At 53.4% G+C, this 15,705-nt stretch overlaps 3 protein-coding genes and 1 non-coding gene across 9 annotated transcripts; 1 reads left to right on the top strand and 3 right to left on the bottom strand.

Annotated features, from left to right (window-relative positions):
- Positions 1-420: 420 nt before the first annotated feature.
- On the bottom strand, positions 421-611 carry LOC119260059 (U2 spliceosomal RNA). Its single transcript, XR_005128693.1, has one exon. It is a non-coding gene; the product is annotated as a U2 spliceosomal RNA (small nuclear RNA).
- Positions 612-1,139: 528 nt separating this feature from the next.
- EIF2B4 (eukaryotic translation initiation factor 2B subunit delta) lies at positions 1,140-6,025 on the bottom strand. 4 transcript variants are annotated; one of them, XM_037528337.2, is made up of 13 exons: positions 5,931-6,025; positions 5,484-5,527; positions 5,032-5,167; positions 4,629-4,835; positions 4,039-4,121; positions 3,735-3,826; positions 3,375-3,489; positions 3,096-3,172; positions 2,801-2,903; positions 2,422-2,549; positions 2,096-2,273; positions 1,500-1,680; positions 1,140-1,377 (listed from the first exon to the last, which is right to left on the bottom strand). In XM_037528337.2, exons 1-13 carry the CDS (start codon positions 5,959-5,961, stop codon positions 1,178-1,180), a joined length of 1,575 nt encoding a protein of 524 aa, XP_037384234.1. In that variant the 5' UTR covers positions 5,962-6,025; the 3' UTR covers positions 1,140-1,177. The 4 variants fall into 4 exon arrangements, with proteins under 4 accessions (XP_037384234.1, XP_037384236.1, XP_037384232.1 ...); XM_037528339.2 differs by having other exon boundaries at positions 4,629-4,832; XM_037528335.2 differs by lacking the exon at positions 5,931-6,025 and having other exon boundaries at positions 5,484-5,650.
- A 101-nt stretch (positions 6,026-6,126) lies between these two features.
- Positions 6,127-11,779, top strand: SNX17 (sorting nexin 17). The gene is made up of 15 exons (XM_037528333.2): positions 6,127-6,404; positions 6,855-6,929; positions 7,902-8,019; positions 8,491-8,555; positions 8,837-8,947; positions 9,058-9,148; positions 9,301-9,388; positions 9,633-9,702; positions 9,993-10,085; positions 10,180-10,383; positions 10,494-10,619; positions 10,783-10,860; positions 11,000-11,074; positions 11,153-11,194; positions 11,288-11,779. Exons 1-15 carry the CDS (start codon positions 6,342-6,344, stop codon positions 11,399-11,401), a joined length of 1,413 nt encoding a protein of 470 aa, XP_037384230.1. The 5' UTR covers positions 6,127-6,341; the 3' UTR covers positions 11,402-11,779.
- A 109-nt stretch (positions 11,780-11,888) lies between these two features.
- Positions 11,889-15,478, bottom strand: ZNF513 (zinc finger protein 513). Of its 3 annotated transcripts, none has more exons than XM_037528331.2 (4): positions 15,343-15,478; positions 14,650-14,811; positions 13,114-13,701; positions 11,889-13,024 (listed from the first exon to the last, which is right to left on the bottom strand). In XM_037528331.2, exons 2-4 carry the CDS (start codon positions 14,672-14,674, stop codon positions 12,198-12,200), a joined length of 1,440 nt encoding a protein of 479 aa, XP_037384228.1. In that variant the 5' UTR covers positions 14,675-14,811; positions 15,343-15,478; the 3' UTR covers positions 11,889-12,197. The 3 variants fall into 3 exon arrangements, with proteins under 3 accessions (XP_037384228.1, XP_037384227.1, XP_037384229.1); XM_037528330.2 differs by lacking the exon at positions 15,343-15,478 and adding an exon at positions 15,053-15,315; XM_037528332.2 differs by lacking the exon at positions 15,343-15,478 and adding an exon at positions 14,930-14,954.
- Positions 15,479-15,705: the final 227 nt, after the last annotated feature.

Genomic DNA, 15,705 nt, shown 5'->3' with positions numbered 1-15,705 from the left:
AGGCAGAGGAGGTCTGTTGCCCCATGTGGGTGGCTCCCTGATCCGTGATCCACTTTTGCTGCAGTGGCTGATGATAGCTTGATAGTGCTGGGACTTAACCCCTTGTGCCACCAGGGAGGCCCCAGATTCTTTGTATAGTTCATTCTACTACTGTGAGATTTTTCAATAAAATACCCACACATACACGCACACACAAAATGAATACCTCCATTTTTTTTTTTTTTGGCTGACCACAATGAGTAGACTCTGGTAATCTACCTACCTTTGCTGCTTTATCACGAGGTCTCCAAATGATTCTTGGGTCTAGCCTCACCAACCTACTTGACACTTTGGAACTGGCCGCTATTTTAAGCCTACTCTGTCTTTGTGTTCAAGTTATTTCTACTGCTGATCTGCCTTTATATTTCTTTTCATTTTTTTAAATTTTGTTCCATGGAGTGGAACAGTGTAATACCAGGTGGATGCGTGGAGTGGATGGAGCAAGTTCCTATTCCATCTCCCTGCTCCAAAAATCCATTTAATGTATTATCCTCAGATAGAGGATACATCAGATATTAAACTGATAAAAACAGATAATACACTTGATCTTAGCCGAAATGCTGAGAAGCAATGCCTTTCCATTCCTTTCCAACTGGAAAACTTACCCTTCAAGGACAAGGTCAGATGTTACCTGTTATGAGGTTTTCAACCTCATAAAACCTGGCATCATCCTTAGAAGGAACTCCATTCACACTACTAGAATTTATGTCATACTATAGATATTGCCTGTGTTCCTCCTCCAATAGTGCTCCTTAATGGCAGATAGCATAACAAACAATTAAGGGCACAGTCTCTGGATCCAGAATGCCTGAGATCACACACTGGCTTAGTTAATAATACCATGGACTTTCATTTGTCCTTATATTGCTCCTCATATCTAGCTCAGGGTTTGGAATACAGATATTCAATAAATGGTTAATGGTTGGATAGTTTTTTTGACCTCTGGCCCCAAAGCACTGACATGGAACTAGACATTTCAGAGGATCTTCATAAAGGTCTGAGGGTGGTAGCAGATGCTAAGAGGTGTTGGGAAGTCTAGACTCCTAACATAAGTAGTGGCAATGTTAAAAGAGATACAAAGGCAGCAGAGTTGCTGAACATAGAGTGTATGTAATTTATTGACCCTGTGTTCCCCCACTCACTGGTCACTGCTTTTGACTCGGAGGACAACAGGTACAGAACTGCAAGGGATCATCCCCAGCTCTGTGATCACCAGATCCACCAGTTCTGGGGGAGTCACATCATAGACCAGATTCAACAACCGCAGGGACAGGTGGTTCTGCCAGTTAGCCAGGGCTATGTGGTCTCCTTGCTCACACAGCAGATCGTCTGGGTCATCTATAATGAGAGGTGTACCCAATGATGTCCTCTTAGAAAGTAGGCTGTAGTTCAGTCTCCCCTCTTCCTCCCAAATCTGCTCAGGTCCTAGAGACTTCTCTTCTGCCCTCCTGGGCTCTTACCCAGCTCGTTAGAGACAAAGGCATCAGTCTGCACCCGCTCACAGAACTTGTATGTTTCACAGCAGACCAGCACCGGCACGTTGTGGGCTCGTGCCACCAGGGCCAGCTGTGCTGTCCCTACCCGTGACATCACAGACCCGTTGGCCAGGAGTGCATGAGCTCCCAATAGCACCTTAGAAACCTATTTGTTTGGAGAATGGGATGGGGGGGGGAAGAGAAATGCGATTGATGATTATTATGGGGTAAAATTCACCCCTCCTGCCCAGCAGCAATATTAAGACAATGAGTAATAAATCTTACTAGAGGCTGTTCATGGAAAACACCTGGCTACTGACCCATCAAACCTCCCACAAGAAAACTAAACTCTAAACTTTACTTTTATCCTGGTCCCTCCTAGTGGCTGTTAGTTTAATATAAAGTTCTTGCTGTAGCTAGAATGTGCTATAACATTTTGCAGATGTTTTTCCTATTACATATAAAAACAGTTATATAATTCTAATTATTTCCAAATAATTACAACCTGAAGAAGATGGGATTATGTCTTTACTACTATACCCTTTTATCTCCAACTTCGGAGTCCCTTTCTCTGCCCTCACCTCTGGGAGCACATAGGAGGCTGCAGGAATCAGCAGGTAGGAGGCAGGGACACCGGCATGGACAAGAGAACGTAGCGTGTGCCTTCCCTCCAGCCGTGGCCGGCTGTCCACCACTACCACCCGAAACCGCCGGCCCTTAGCCCAAGCCTCCTGAAGAATTCGTGATACCAGGGATGAGCTGGAGTGAATGAAGAGGAGGATTCAGTTATAAATGTCACTAACTGGTTGGTGGCCAGCTCGTTCCTAAAGGCAAAGAGAAGTCCCTTCTTCAGATCATTTCACACACCCCCACCCGAGTTTTCTCAGTCATAGCTTCCGAACCGTACCATCCATACACCAGGATCACATCTCCATTACTGATCTTCTTATAAGCAAAGCGTGAAATTGCCTGAGCTGCAAGCACAATCTTCTCTTGCACATACCGATCAATGGCTGCTCGGAGTTCTGACTTGGCCTAAATGGAGTAAGATGCTTAAGAAGCAATAAATGAACACATTTCTTCCTCTGCTCATCATGCCAAAGGCTGGAACATGTGTGTAACAATGAACTGAAAGGGTTGTAAAGGGACCCAAAGGTGGCACAGTCAGACAGTCCAACCACTTCTTTAACTCTTGACTAGGGCAGAATGTCTGCATTCCTGGGGGCCCTAAACGTGTGTCTCAGCTCTACCCCCAGGTGTATGTCTTCTTCAAGCATACACATTACCTCCTCTTCCCGCTTGGAGCTGCTCACACTAGTGATCTCCTTGTTAAGGAACTTGATGGCATTGCACATGCTTGCTGACAGGGGGCGGCACTGAGTCAGGAAGCTACAACAATAACACCTCACATAAGTATAACTCATTACAACTTACAAAGCTCTCAAGTTCAAAAACATTTCTTTAAAAAAGAAGACAGAGAACAGAAATATGAAAATAGAGATAGACGACAGAGGTAAAAGGGCAAGAGAAAGCGTACAGGACCAGACAAGGTGGGAGTGGCCGTATTGTGGTTGTCCTTACCTGAAGTAGGGCTTTAGTTTATTTACGAGGTCCCTTGAGAGTTCTTCATTGGGTGGTGTTGTGTAATCCTGAATCACCTAAGGGATATACAAGTTAGTCAACAAAATGTCCCCTAACAAAGGCTTGTGAATGGGGAGAAGGGTAAGATTTACTGAGTGAAGTATACTGAGGGCAGAGTCATTCTCTCTTAGCCCTAGAGATTACTGTGGGTAACCAAAGCTGGGATAGTGTCAGGGTGGGTGGGATTGGGTCATAAGAGGGGGCAGGAGGGGAGCATACCTGCTGCAAGGCACGGAGCAGGGCAATACACCGGGCATTGGAGCCACTGACCAGGCCCTGGGAATACTGCAGGCCGAGGCGCACCATGGCTGGGTGGATCACAGAGGATGGGATGCTGATGGGATGGCGGTGTCACACACTTTGCAAGGGAGCTTGAGCATCTACTGCCCATCTGCCCCTGATAAACAGGAACTTCCTTCACCGGCATAGACACCCCCATTTCCTTTTTTTTTTTTTTTTTTTTTGCCTTTTATTCACATTCCTTCCCATTTATTCAACCTCAAGTTTCCAGTCACTTTTAGTACTGAGTTGCTAAAATCCCTCCTACTTAAAAGTTATGACAATTTCAGAGGATCCTACCTCATATACTGGGTCAGAGAGTTTTGTCTGCTGTACTGGGGTAGGTGGGAGAAGAGACTGACTTTGGATCCATAATCCTTTCGTGTAGGAACCTTGAGAACAAGGAAATAGGACCAAAGGCCCAGAGTGTAAAACTTATGGGATGAAGCTAGAAAGGAAGTACACAGTGAGACTGCTTTTAGCTAAATCCCCATCCTTCTCAGCATCTTTGCCCTTCTTTTTGCCCCAACAGAGTACCTTTCCTCCCTTAATCCCATTCCCGAGGCTCTTTCTGGCCGCACACCACACCAACCACCCTTCCTACCTGTTGTCGCTCTGGTTTTCTAACAAGCCTTCTCAGAAGTGTGAGGTCATCCACCTGAGTCTGCTCAGGGAGACGTTTCACCCCTAAAAAACAACAGTCATGTCTTCAAGATACAACAGTTGATCATGAGAAACTTGTTTTTAGGGCCTAAAGGACATCAAGAAAAGTTGGGCAGAGGAGGAGGAAAAAAAAGAAATGGAGGGCCTCCCTGGTGGCCTAGGGGTTAAGTCTCAGTGCTGCCACCACAATGGCCTGGGTTCAATCCCTAACCCACATATGGTGCAGCAGACCTCTCCTTTCTCGCCCACTGCTTCCCTCAGCAGTGTATTTCAGTAGATCTGCCTGTTCTGCTCCCCACTGTCTCTGGTGAACCCTCTTCCCCTCCCCCACCTCTGGCCTACACCCCAGTCCTCCCATGCAAAGATAAATAAAATCTTAAAAAAGAAGTGGAAGTAGGATAAGATTAGGAGAAGAATTTTGAACTCTGGGTCCCAAGGCGAAGAATGGGAGGGGAGAGGTGTCTTACTATTGGAAGGCCAGATCAAACAACAATCAGAGTTTATAGAGATGCTGAAATGAAGGAAAAATACCTGAGGGGATTTCTCCAGCTGTGCCAGGACAGGCTTGAGGGGCTGACCCTCCTTGTTCCCCTTTTCTTGCCTGTTTCAGTGCCCGCTGGGCATCCTGCTTGGCCCGCCGCTCAGCACGAAGTTCAGCTTTACTCCGACCAGCTGGAACTTTCTCCCTAGCAGTGCCCAACTGACTGCCCAGTCCAGACAGTTCTTTGGTTGGGCCTACTAAACGTAAAAGGAAGAGGTTCCCAAGCTCCAGGCAGATGATATGAAAGCCCCAGTCAAAGCCTCGCTCCCTTTATCCACTCTTCACTGCTCACTTTTTCAAATGAACTTTGTCCCACCTCCCACTCTTCTCTCCCACACATCCCTCTACCTGCTCCACATCCCAGGCCTTTATTAAAAAAAAAAGTCCCCGCACCTTGACATGGGGCTGCAGATACTGCAGAGCCAGTTTCTGGTTCTGCTCCCTTTTCCTCCTTCCGTTTCTTCTTCTGCTGTTTCTTTTCCTTCCGAAGCTGAAGCTTCTCTTCTTGGGTCATCTCCCTCCCCCCTGCCTGAGACACATACAGAATACTGTTCTTACCCCTGACAATCCCAAAGGTGAAGACGCACTATTGGCTGTCTACAAGATTCCCCCAAAGTTAAGTCTCTAATCCTCCCTCACTCTCTGCTTACAACTCAACATCCCACGGAGATCAAAGCTTCTCCTCCAGGATCAGAGGCACATACTGTTGGGGTTGAAAGAACTCTGTAAAATCTCCTGGCTTTACCGCGAAATAAAGTGAAACGGGAATCAGGTTGGGACAATGAGGCTGACACAGCCTCCTGCGCACCGTTTGACAGGCGGCTCGGGAGGGCACCCACACTTACCCCGGGCCGAGGAGATAGCTCCGCCTTCATCCCAGATCCCGAGTCTGCATCAGAAAACAGAGCACACAGTGATCCAGAAAGACTCCGGGAGGGTTTGGGGGGACTCGGAGTCGGCGCAGCTGGCTGCTGGGTCGGCATGATCAGGGCTCCGCCACCAGGCGGGAGGCAAGCCAGGGATCCGCGTGGGGACGCAGTGCGCGGCAGGATCAAAGGGAAGGCGGGGGCGGGAGGCAGGAGGCAGGAGGCGGGAGGCAGGAGGGGACACCCACCCTTCTCAAGGGAACCAGCCGGTACGCGGCTCGGGGCTGTGCCCCAGGCAGTGCAGGCCCGGGTCCGGCGCGGAGCCGGAACTCAGTGACAGGGCCCAGAGGGGCTCCGGGCCCAGCAGCGCCCACCCGAAGTCCTTCGGCTCGCGCACCTGTCTGGGCGCCGCGGCCCTTCACTCACCCTCGCGAACAGCCACAGCCACGGCAGCCATCACACACCGTCCTCGGCTCCGCCCGCCACGGTCACTGGGACCACAGCGCCACCTGGGCCGACTCCCGCGGCGTGCGGCCCCCGGAGACTACAACCCCCGTCGTGCACCGGGGCCGCGCCCGGGGCTACGGGTCGCGACGAGGGCCACCTCCGCGTCGGGCTCCCGCCGGGCAGGCTCCTCGCGCCCTGTAGACTACAGATCCCAGCATGCCCGGGGAGCTGCGCCCCGGAGCGGACGTCCCACCGCCCTTCCCACCTCCGATCTCAGCCCCCCAAAATGGCGAGTGAAGCTGCCGGGACTCGCTAAGCAACGGAGGGGAGCGCGCAGAGCCGCCGCGGCCCTCGCAGTCTGGAGCCCGGCCGGGCCCTGCCGCGGGGAACATGCACTTTTCCATTCCGGAAACCGAGTCCCGCAGCGGGGACAGCGGCGGCTCCGCCTACGTGGTGAGGAGCGGCCGGAGCCGGGCCGGGCAGGGGCGGGGATAACGGGCCGGAGCCCTCTCTGAGCGGCCTCCGAGGCCTGGCCGACGACCCTTTCGGGCATGGTCCCAGGCTGCCGACTCCCGGCGGTCTCTCTGGATGGTTGTAACACGTCTCAGAGTCGTCCACAGGCCGCCGCAGCTTCTTTAGGTCCTTTGTTCGGCCGTGTTGCCTCCCCCGGCTGGGCCTTCGTGGCTCTGGTGGGCGTCACTGGTTTCTTGGGGAGGGAGATTGCGGCAGAGTGCCCGAGTTTCCCCTGGACTTGGCCTTGTACTTTGGAACCCGGCCCTGGGGAAAACAGACTGACAAACACTCAGAGGGGCTCTGCGCCTTCCCCAGGAGCAACACCAGGCAACTTCCGGGGAGTCTCCCAGACTGCGACCCTAAAATGCTCGCCTGCTTTTGTGTCCTCAGGCCTACAACATTCACGTGAATGGAGTCTTGCACTGTCGGGTGCGCTACAGCCAGCTCCTGGGGCTGCACGAGCAGGTGGGACTGTGCCCCTGCCTTCAGGCAACTTCAAGCCCTTTTCTACGTCTGGGCACCAGTGTCTCCTTCCCCGCCTCATCGCTTTCCTTAGGTTGTAGCTTCCCTTTAATCACTGCCACAGAGGAGGATCGAGTGCTCTGGCTTATCTTGTGACATTTCCTGGAACTCCTTAAAAGTGTAGAGTCAGCCACACCAACTGCTGTGCTCCTCCTTATACTCGACAGCCTCCTTCCTGCTTCTCTAGCCCCAGTCTTAGTTCAGTCTTTGCCTGAGCATGAAAAAAACCGACCTACACCCCCACCCGCTGCCAAATCATTTTTTCTGTCATCTGAGCTGCAACTTGAAATTCTTTTTCCTGCTCCTACAAACCATCACTGATTGCTTTGTAGTCAGTGCTTGAGTTGTTCCAGTTATCTCTAGGTATCTGTGGTGCATGTCTCTCTGTTCTCGCCAGATTGTGAACTGTTTAATTTAGTAGAGAGCCCTGGTTCTACTGATTGTCTGTGCAACCCTAAGCAAGTAACCTAATTTCTTTGGATTTCAGTTTCAACAAATGAAAAATGGATTAGTTGATCTGTAAAACTCCTTTAAGTCCTAGGATACTTTGTGAACATACTTAGCTATTATGTAACTATGTGTGCACATAAACTTTTCTTCTAAAACTCTTTACTTCCCATGAGAGTTCAATAAATACAGTCCTGCTAGATAATCTGGGAAGTCCCCTACACCCTGGCTCCATACACACCCGCCCCACACTGTGAAGGGGATGGCTTCTACATCAGCTAGGTAAGAACTATGTCGAAGATAGAGGGGTGGCTTTGTCTGCTGAAGGAATTGCTTCCCAGATGACCAGGATAGATCAAAGAGCAGGGACTGAGGGAAGGGAAGCAGAGCCCAGGAGAACACTGTGAGTGGATTGCCTCTTCTCTCTGCCATGTTTATTTGAAGAGTTGTATCTCTTTCTCTAAATAGCTTCGGAAGGAGTATGGGGCCAATGTGCTTCCTGCATTTCCCCCAAAGAAGCTTTTCTCTCTGACACCTGCTGAGGTAGAACAGAGGAGAGAGCAGTTAGAGAAGTACATGCAAGCTGGTGAGTGGTTGGAGAGAACTTTAGGCTGACTGTTGAAGATTATGGGGGAGAGACTCAAAATCACTGGCTCTATGGAAGAATTAATTTCTAAATCTGGGAAGCCTGTTGTTGATCTGTTATTAAATTAGCAAAAGTAAATGACATGCAAGAATATGCTAGATACTAGCAAAGCAACTTTGGGCATGCTAGGTAGTTGTAAAGCAATTTAGATGGGTGGGGAGAATTTAATTGTATCTGATATGCTTTAGATTTACATCATTGTTACTTCCCTAGTTCTGGAAACTATAGATTGGTCTCAACTAGATGGCAGCCAAGGGTGTGGAAGGTGAAGAATTTATGCAGTGAGGTGAGGCCAGCTGGGCAATCCAGCAGGCCACAGGAAATGGGGTAGGGTGCAATCTGCCTAGAAGAGAACTGGGCAGAGCCAAAAGGGAATCATGTTACTGAAACATCTTTCTGTTGTCCCCATAGTTCGTCAAGACCCATTGCTTGGGAGCAGTGAGACCTTCAATAGCTTCCTGCGTCGAGCACAACAGGTAAAATTTTTGGTGGGACCAAGATTTAAGAAAAGAACTTTTCTCAGGGCCATGTCATTTTAATGAGGTAGCTACAGAGAAGTCATCTGGCGCCTTTTTTTTTTTTTAAATGTAAAGGACTCTTGTACCAGTAAAATTAAGGAAACCTGGCCTGTAATTAAGCTTCTGAGAATAAAGACACCAGAGACCTAGAAATAGAGGGTTGGGCATGGGCCAGAGATGGACTCTGGGCAGAGGCTAAAAAGGTGGTGTCTTCCATTCCTGTCTGTGCTCACAATCAGGAGACACAACAGGTCCCTACAGAGGAGGTCTCCTTGGAAGTCCTGCTCAGCAATGGGCAGAAGGTTTTGGTCAATGTGCTAACTTCAGATCAGACCGAAGATGTCCTGGAGGTGAGGCATTTGTTCTGCACTGCCCTTCCTTTCCCTACCCAAGGGGCTCAGGCTTGGGAGTGATTGGAACCAGCCAGTATGATAAGTTGTATTTCCTTCCCAATCCTCAGGCTGTGGCTGCAAAGCTAGATCTTCCAGATGACTTGATTGGATACTTTAGTCTCTTTCTAGTACGAGAAAAAGAGGATGGAGCCTTTTCTTGTGAGTTTCTGTGGACTTTACTGCTTTCCTGTGCTTCAAGTAGTGCATTTACTCCCCTGTCCCCCAGAATGTAGCACTTCCTCAGGGCTTCACTCTTGATTTCCCTCCCCTTGAGTCTCATGACATTTTCCCTTTTTTTTTTTAACCCATAGTTGTACGAAAGTTGCAAGAGTTTGAGCTGCCTTATGTGTCTGTTACCAGTCTTCGGAGTCAAGAGTATAAGATTGTGCTAAGGAAGAGGTCAGGGCTGGGCTGGGAGGGAGCGGGAGAAAGTTGGATTGGGTTATTGGGCTGTGTATTGAGACAGAATAATGTGGAAAAGGGGGTAGCACTGGGTGTTTCTACCAAGTCCCCCAAGCTTCCTCCTACTGCACCATTAACCTGATAGTTCCAGATTGCTCCTGCTTTGCCCCTATTTTCCTCTCTGCCTCTTGCCTTACCACAGCTTAGCCCCATGACCCCTTTTCACCCTTTGACCTCACAGTTACTGGGACTCTGCCTATGACGACGATGTCATGGAGAACCGGGTTGGCCTGAATCTGCTTTATGCTCAGGTGAGCTTGGAGCTGCCTCAGAAGCCTTCCCCTGAAAGTGACTGGTGTCCCACTCTACCAAGAACAGCCCTTTCAGGTCTTTACTCTCAGTGCATGGGGAAGTTCCTAGAATACTGTCAGGGAACCTGGCACAACCTCTGCATACCCTGCTTTGTAAGCTGATATGGTCAAGGACTCATTGCAAAGAGGTCACTCAAATACGGCGTAGGGGTCAGTCTGGACAGAGGTGACTGGACACTTTCCTTGGCTTTCTGACTGGGGACCCCCACCCCACTCCATCTCTACTGTAGACAGTATCAGACATTGAGCGGGGGTGGATCCTGGTCACCAAGGAGCAACACCGGCAGCTCAAATCTCTGCAAGAAAAAGTTTCCAAGAAGGAGGTAAGGCCTCTCTCTCTCCCGCCAAGGGATTGCTTTCTGTGGGCTGTCCTGCTTCCTTCCCCTCCTCACCCGCCCCACATGGTGATGGTTTCAGTTCCTGCGGCTGGCCCAGACTCTGCGGCACTATGGCTACTTGCGCTTCGATGCCTGCGTGGCTGACTTTCCTGAGAAGGACTGTCCTGTGGTGGTGAGTGCAGGCAACAGTGAGCTCAGCCTCCAGCTCCGCCTGCCCGGCCAACAACTCCGAGAAGGCTCCTTCCGTGTCACCCGCATGCGGTGCTGGCGGGTCACCTCCTCTGTGAGTTGGGGTGGGAGGGAGAGGCCCTAGGGGTTGCAGAGCAAGCCTGGAGCTTCAGAGGAGGTAGCTTGATCAGAATAAACTCTGCCTAATTCCCCTTCCTCTCTCAGGTGCCATTGCCCAGCGGAGGCACAAGCAGCCCGGGCCGGGGCCGGGGCGAGGTGCGCCTGGAGCTGGCTTTCGAATACCTCATGAGCAAGGACCGGCTACAGTGGGTCACCATCACCAGCCCCCAGGTGTGAGCCCACCCTCAGGCCTCCTCTGGAGCCCATTGCACCGTCTCTCTTAGATACCCAAGTCTAGGGCTTCCAGGACTCCACGTGAGTGGGAGCCTTGTCTTAGGGGTGCTGGGCTCAGGATGACCACTCTGGTCAGGCTGAGCTCTCTTCTTGCCCTCAGGCTATCATGATGAGCATCTGCTTGCAGTCCATGGTAGATGAGCTGATGGTAAAGAAATCCGGAGGCAGTATCAGGAAGGTAAGCAGCAAGCAGGGGCCAAGCAGCTGAGTGGTTGTAGTCTCCTAGGCGCGAGGCTTCACTGAAGAGGGAGGGGAAGTGATGGGCATTTCAAAGGGAATGATCCTGCCCTCATCATTGCCCCTACCCTCACCCCCAGATGCTGCGCCGCCGGGTCGGGGGCACTCTGAGACGCTCAGACAGCCAGCAAGCAGTCAAGTCCCCACCGCTGCTTGTAAGTTATTCCCTGGTCAGTACCCCAGCCCCCAGCCTTGCCTCAGTGAGGTCTCTGACACCTCTGCCTCTTCCCCAGGAGTCACCTGATGCCAGTCGGGAGTCCATGGTCAAACTCTCAGTGAGTTGCCTACAAGGGTTGGTGAAATGGGTGTTTGTAGGGGAATCTCAAGGAGGATCCGGCACTCTGACCCCCACCCTGCCTTTGTTACAGAGCAAGCTGAGTGCTGTGAGCTTGCGGGGGATTGGCAGTCCCAGCACAGATGCCAGTGCCAGTGATGTCCACGGCAATTTCGCCTTCGAAGGCATTGGAGATGAGGATCTGTGATCTCCAGTGCTCGGATGTCTGCCCTCTACCCTGGAATTATGTTCAGAAACTTGCCCTGTGCCTGTATATCCCAAGCTGGGGAGTCGTCTTCTTACCTTCTCCTTTTCTCTTCCTGGCCAGGAGCCTCCTAACCTACCTTCCCTTCTCCCCCAGGCTGGCTGCAAAAAGGACTGTCCCCTCTTTCCAGAGCTGGCCCTCAATGCCAAATTAGCATTTAGTATTTTGCACAAAGTCCAAGGGACCATGGCTACCTGCCTTGGGGAGGAACCACAGCTCCTCCTGGGCTGCTTCTGAGGCCCCAGGCCAAGGGGATGGGCAGAAGTCTCTGTGTGGTCTGGCCCAGTTCCCCCTCATTAAACTCAGCCTGATTGCTGCCTACCTCTGCTTCCCTCTCACTGCCCCGCTCCCTCCATCACAACATGGACTGCTGTGCTGAGGATCAGGGTGAGGCTGAGCTGTACGTGCCACTGCCAACTCAGCATAGACATGGCTTTGTTAGTGTTTCCTTTATTATAAAGCACTGAAATAAGTTAAATAAACAGGTGGGAGGCTGGGCAAACCCCCAGCCAGTTCTTCCACAGCCCCTGGAGATGGAGCAATGGAGGTGAATACAGGACCCTTCTCACTGAGCTCATGAAGTGCACCAGTCAAGACAAGGCCCCCGGTCCATGGGGTTTGGGCTAGGTTAGTCTGTGTGGAGCCCCTGGCCAGCGGGGGAGGAAGAAGGTAGCTTCTAGTCCATCTGTATAAAACATACAGGGCGAATCCGTAAGGCCCTAAAGGAAAAGGACCTGGTTCAGGGCGAGTCGGTATGGACAGCCCGGCTACCAGTGCTGCCCAGGGCCGTTGGACCCCGAGTGCTCAAAACAGAAGGGGGGCTGTGAGGTGGAGCCCAGCCCTCCGAAGCAGAGAGGCCAGGCCCTCCTGCCCCACCATGGCCATGCACCTTCTGGTGGCGTTTGTAGTTGTCCCAGTGGCCAGTGGTGTAGGCGCAGGTGGCACAGCGAAAAGGCTTCTCGCCTGTGTGCCGCAGCATGTGGCGTTTGAGGTTCATGCTCTGGTTGCAGCTGTAGTTGCAAAGGCTACACCGAAAAGGTTTGTCCCCAGAGTGGATGCGACCATGACGCTTGAGGTTGGCCAGGTTGCCACAGGCATAGGGACAGAGGGGACACTTGTAGGGCTTCTCTCCCGTGTGGACTCGCTGGTGCCGCTTCAGGTTGTCCAGATGAGCAGAGGCATAGGGGCAGCGGGCACAGCGGAAGGGCTTTTCCCCACTGTGTGTCTTCATGTGCCGGGCCAGGTGGTTGGGGTAGTGAGTGGCAAAGGGGCAGAGGCTACAGGCAAAGCCTTTGTCACTGGGGCCCTGGGGCCCCCCACTGGCCCCCACTCCAGTCTCTCCTCGCATGCAGCGCCCACACGTGGCAGTTCCCAGCCGACTACTCTCCCCCTCCTCCAGTTCTTGTCCACAGTTCCGGCAGGTCCAAGGGAACAGCAGCTCTGGCAGTGGTTCTGCTCCAGTCCCACAGAGGCCCTCCCCTTCACCCCGCAACTGCCCACAGTCTGGCAAGAAACTGGCGCCGCCAGGTGGGACATGAAGACTCAAATCTGGAAGCAGCAGAGCATCTGTGGAGGCAATGAGAGCAGGGCTATGAATCCCAGCATCCCGGGAGGCCCCGCCCAAGTCCCAGGTCCTTTGCTTCCTGGCTCTTTACCTTCAGGTCGCCGGGGCACCGCCCCCTCCTGCTCTGCGGGGCTGGGAGGCCGGGTTGGACGCGGAGCACAGCAGCGGAAGCCACAGGTCGGGCAGGGAGGAGTGGGGGGCCCCGCGTGGGTGCGCTGATGCCGCCTCAGGTTGCCCAGGCTGCTGCAGGCAAAGGGGCAGTGGGGACAGCGGTAGGGCTTCTCGCCAGTGTGGGTGCGGGTATGTCGCGTCAGGTTGACGAGCTGGGCTGAGGCGTAGGGGCAGCGACCACAGCGGAACGGCTTCTCTCCGCTGTGTGTCTGCATGTGCCGCTTCAGGTGGCTCGAGTAGTGGGACACGAAGGCGCAGAGGCGGCATGAGTACAGCAGCCGTGGGGGCAGCGGGGGCCCCCCACCCGGCCCTCCTGCCCCACAACACGGCCCCTCACCTGTCGGCCCCCCACACAGGTGGCAGGCTGGGCCTGGCCTCTCACCCCTGGCCTCCCCTGGACCCCTGGCTGGCTCCTCAACTTCACTGTCGGCACTTAGTGCCCGGCCGCCCCCAGACTCGTCGTCGCTCAGCCCGTAGGGAAGCCCAGGCCTGGCCCCCAGAGAGTCTCCTGGTGAGACAGACATGAGAAGAGACATCAACATGGGGTAGGACCGTGCTCCAAACTCCCTTTCTCACTTGTGGTCTCCCCACTTTGGACCCACTCTTCGCTTCAAAGATCCTGAAAATTCAACATGAACTCTCCCTGGGAAGCTGCGCTAACCTGGCCATGGCGGTTGTACTTAGCTCCACTGAGAGGAAAAAGAGCTCAGAGTGGGTCAGACACTGAAATGAGTCAATGCAATTAACTGACTACTGGAATAAGGAAGTAAAACATACACAAGGTAGAGATCCGAGACGCTTTCCAAGCTCTGTATTGCTGAGGTCCCTTGTAATATGGAACCGATTATAAACACTACCTCCAGTGAAGCAAAATTTGGAGGGAAGTGAAGAAAGAGAAATGCAACTAATACCACTTCTAAGCCTAAAGGATGGATTCCTTTTTATATGGATTCCCTCAATGACTTTCAAAAACCTCGTAAGTGGTATAAGTGGTTAGGCAGCGCAGCAAATTAGATGGGGTGATGCCAAGAAATTACAGGGAAGAGAATGTGGAAGGGTACTTGAGGCTGGACTAAAACCTCAATACAAAAGAAGCTTGTGCTGCAGGTGAAAGGGAGTCAGACCTAAGCAGTTGCTTCCCTGAACCTCTTAAAAGTAAGTTCACAAAGGAACTGGCTAGGGAGGGGGACAAGGTTATTAAAAGGGCATTTGCTTCTAACCAGCTGCATCGTGTGCTCATCCCCTGTCCTCACCACCTTCGGACCAGGCCTCGGAACTTCACCTAAACAGCCCTGGAGCCGACTGGGCAGACCAGTAGCCAAAAAAATCTAGTTCAAATCACCTTCTGCGGTGGCAGGAAATGGGGGGTTACTCTCTAGCCCTATACCCTAACCTTCCTCCCGAAGGGCTGAGGTTCTAGGGGTCACCAAGACTGAATCCAATCTCCCAAACCCACCTTCAGAGTCTCTCTCGAAGCCCATGAGCTGGTCACTGTTGCCGTCACCTTCCTCCTCTTCCTCTTCCTCTTCCTCCTCAAACTCCAGATCCTGGCCTAGTAGCAAATCGCTCTCCAATACCAGGGCCCCGGGTCCTTCATCGAGGGAGTCTTCGGTGTCCACTGGAGGGGGGAGGGGGCTTGGAGGCTGGCCCGCAGGAGCCGTGCCCGTCATCCGCACCCGGGGGGGCCCTCGTAACCCGCTTCCCGCACTCGCGGGCCTCTCGGGTCCCCTCAGTACCTCGGCGAGGAGCTCGGAGTCCAGATCGCCCACCCCATCCCTTAGGAGTCCCCCGCCACCCCGACCTGAACTCACGCCACTGTCCCCACCCCGCTCCTCCCCCCGCGGCCCCTGACCCCTGACCTTTGACCCCCTCGCATTTCACGGGCTGCGGGTGGCTTTGCTTCCTTCGGGGCATCGTGACCGGCTCCAGCCCGACGCGCCTCCGGCCTGTGGCCGCCCGGCCCCGCCCCTCCCTGGTCGGTTCGCCCGCCCGCCCCGCCTCTCAGGACCCGCGAGCCGCCCCCATGCAGCGGCGCGGGCCCCGGGCCGCCCCCGGCTCTGGCCCCGGCGCCCAGCTCAGGCCGCTCCCGCCGCCGCCGCCGCGTCCATTCATGGAGCCCCCGACCCCCCCTACGGAGACCAGCTGGTACCTCCGTGCTCGCTTCCGCTTCCGCTTCCGCAGAGCCACACGGGAAGCGTAGTCCGTGCGAAGCCCAGCGGCGAAAGCTTCGCTGCGTGACCAGGAAGTGATTGTGACGAAAGGGGGCGCGCGAGCCAATCGGAGAGCAGCGAGAAACCCGGCCGAGGGAGGGCTGCAGGCGGCTGTCATGGGCCGCCTGACCGGTCCTGACCCCTCCCTGGAGGGACGGAAAAATTATCCCTGATTCCAGGAAGGGGCGAGGACGCGTCGTCGCCAAACCAGCCGGCCAGGAGCTACAGCACCCCCCAACCCTCCACACCTAAAGGCACACTCGAAAGGTGGACCGCAGAGAGGGACTCGGTAGATGCTAACG

This window comes from Talpa occidentalis, unplaced genomic scaffold (assembly GCF_014898055.3).
Source record: "Talpa occidentalis isolate TD23 unplaced genomic scaffold, MPIMG_talOcc4v2.1 talOcc4.5, whole genome shotgun sequence".
Lineage (NCBI taxonomy): Eukaryota > Metazoa > Chordata > Mammalia > Eulipotyphla > Talpidae > Talpa > Talpa occidentalis.
Note: the sequence above shows the minus strand (reverse complement) of the source record. Positions and strands in the feature narration are given on the sequence as shown.

What these genes read in the sequence shown, in the direction of transcription:
- EIF2B4 (XM_037528335.2), bottom strand. Translation starts at nt 5,621, where the DNA reads ATGCCGACCCAGCAGCCAGCTGCGCCGACTCCGAGTCCCCCCAAACCC. An exon ending in TCTCTGACCCAGTATATGAG is followed by an intron (nt 3,490 to 3,734) that starts GTAGGATCCTCT and finishes CCATCCCATCAG; the next exon opens with CATCCCATCCTCTGTGATCC. An exon ending in CCTCCTATGTGCTCCCAGAG is followed by an intron (nt 1,681 to 2,095) that starts GTGAGGGCAGAG and finishes CCAAACAAATAG; the next exon opens with GTTTCTAAGGTGCTATTGGG.
- SNX17 (XM_037528333.2), top strand. Translation starts at nt 6,342, where the DNA reads ATGCACTTTTCCATTCCGGAAACCGAGTCCCGCAGCGGGGACAGCGGC. An exon ending in TCCTGCGTCGAGCACAACAG is followed by an intron (nt 8,556 to 8,836) that starts GTAAAATTTTTG and finishes GCTCACAATCAG; the next exon opens with GAGACACAACAGGTCCCTAC. An exon ending in AAGATTGTGCTAAGGAAGAG is followed by an intron (nt 9,389 to 9,632) that starts GTCAGGGCTGGG and finishes TTGACCTCACAG; the next exon opens with TTACTGGGACTCTGCCTATG.
- ZNF513 (XM_037528330.2), bottom strand. Translation starts at nt 15,107, where the DNA reads ATGCCCCGAAGGAAGCAAAGCCACCCGCAGCCCGTGAAATGCGAGGGG. An exon ending in GAAATGCGAGGGGGTCAAAG is followed by an intron (nt 14,812 to 15,052) that starts GTCAGGGGTCAG and finishes TCCCCCCTCCAG; the next exon opens with TGGACACCGAAGACTCCCTC. An exon ending in GGTGCCCCGGCGACCTGAAG is followed by an intron (nt 13,025 to 13,113) that starts GTAAAGAGCCAG and finishes TTGCCTCCACAG; the next exon opens with ATGCTCTGCTGCTTCCAGAT.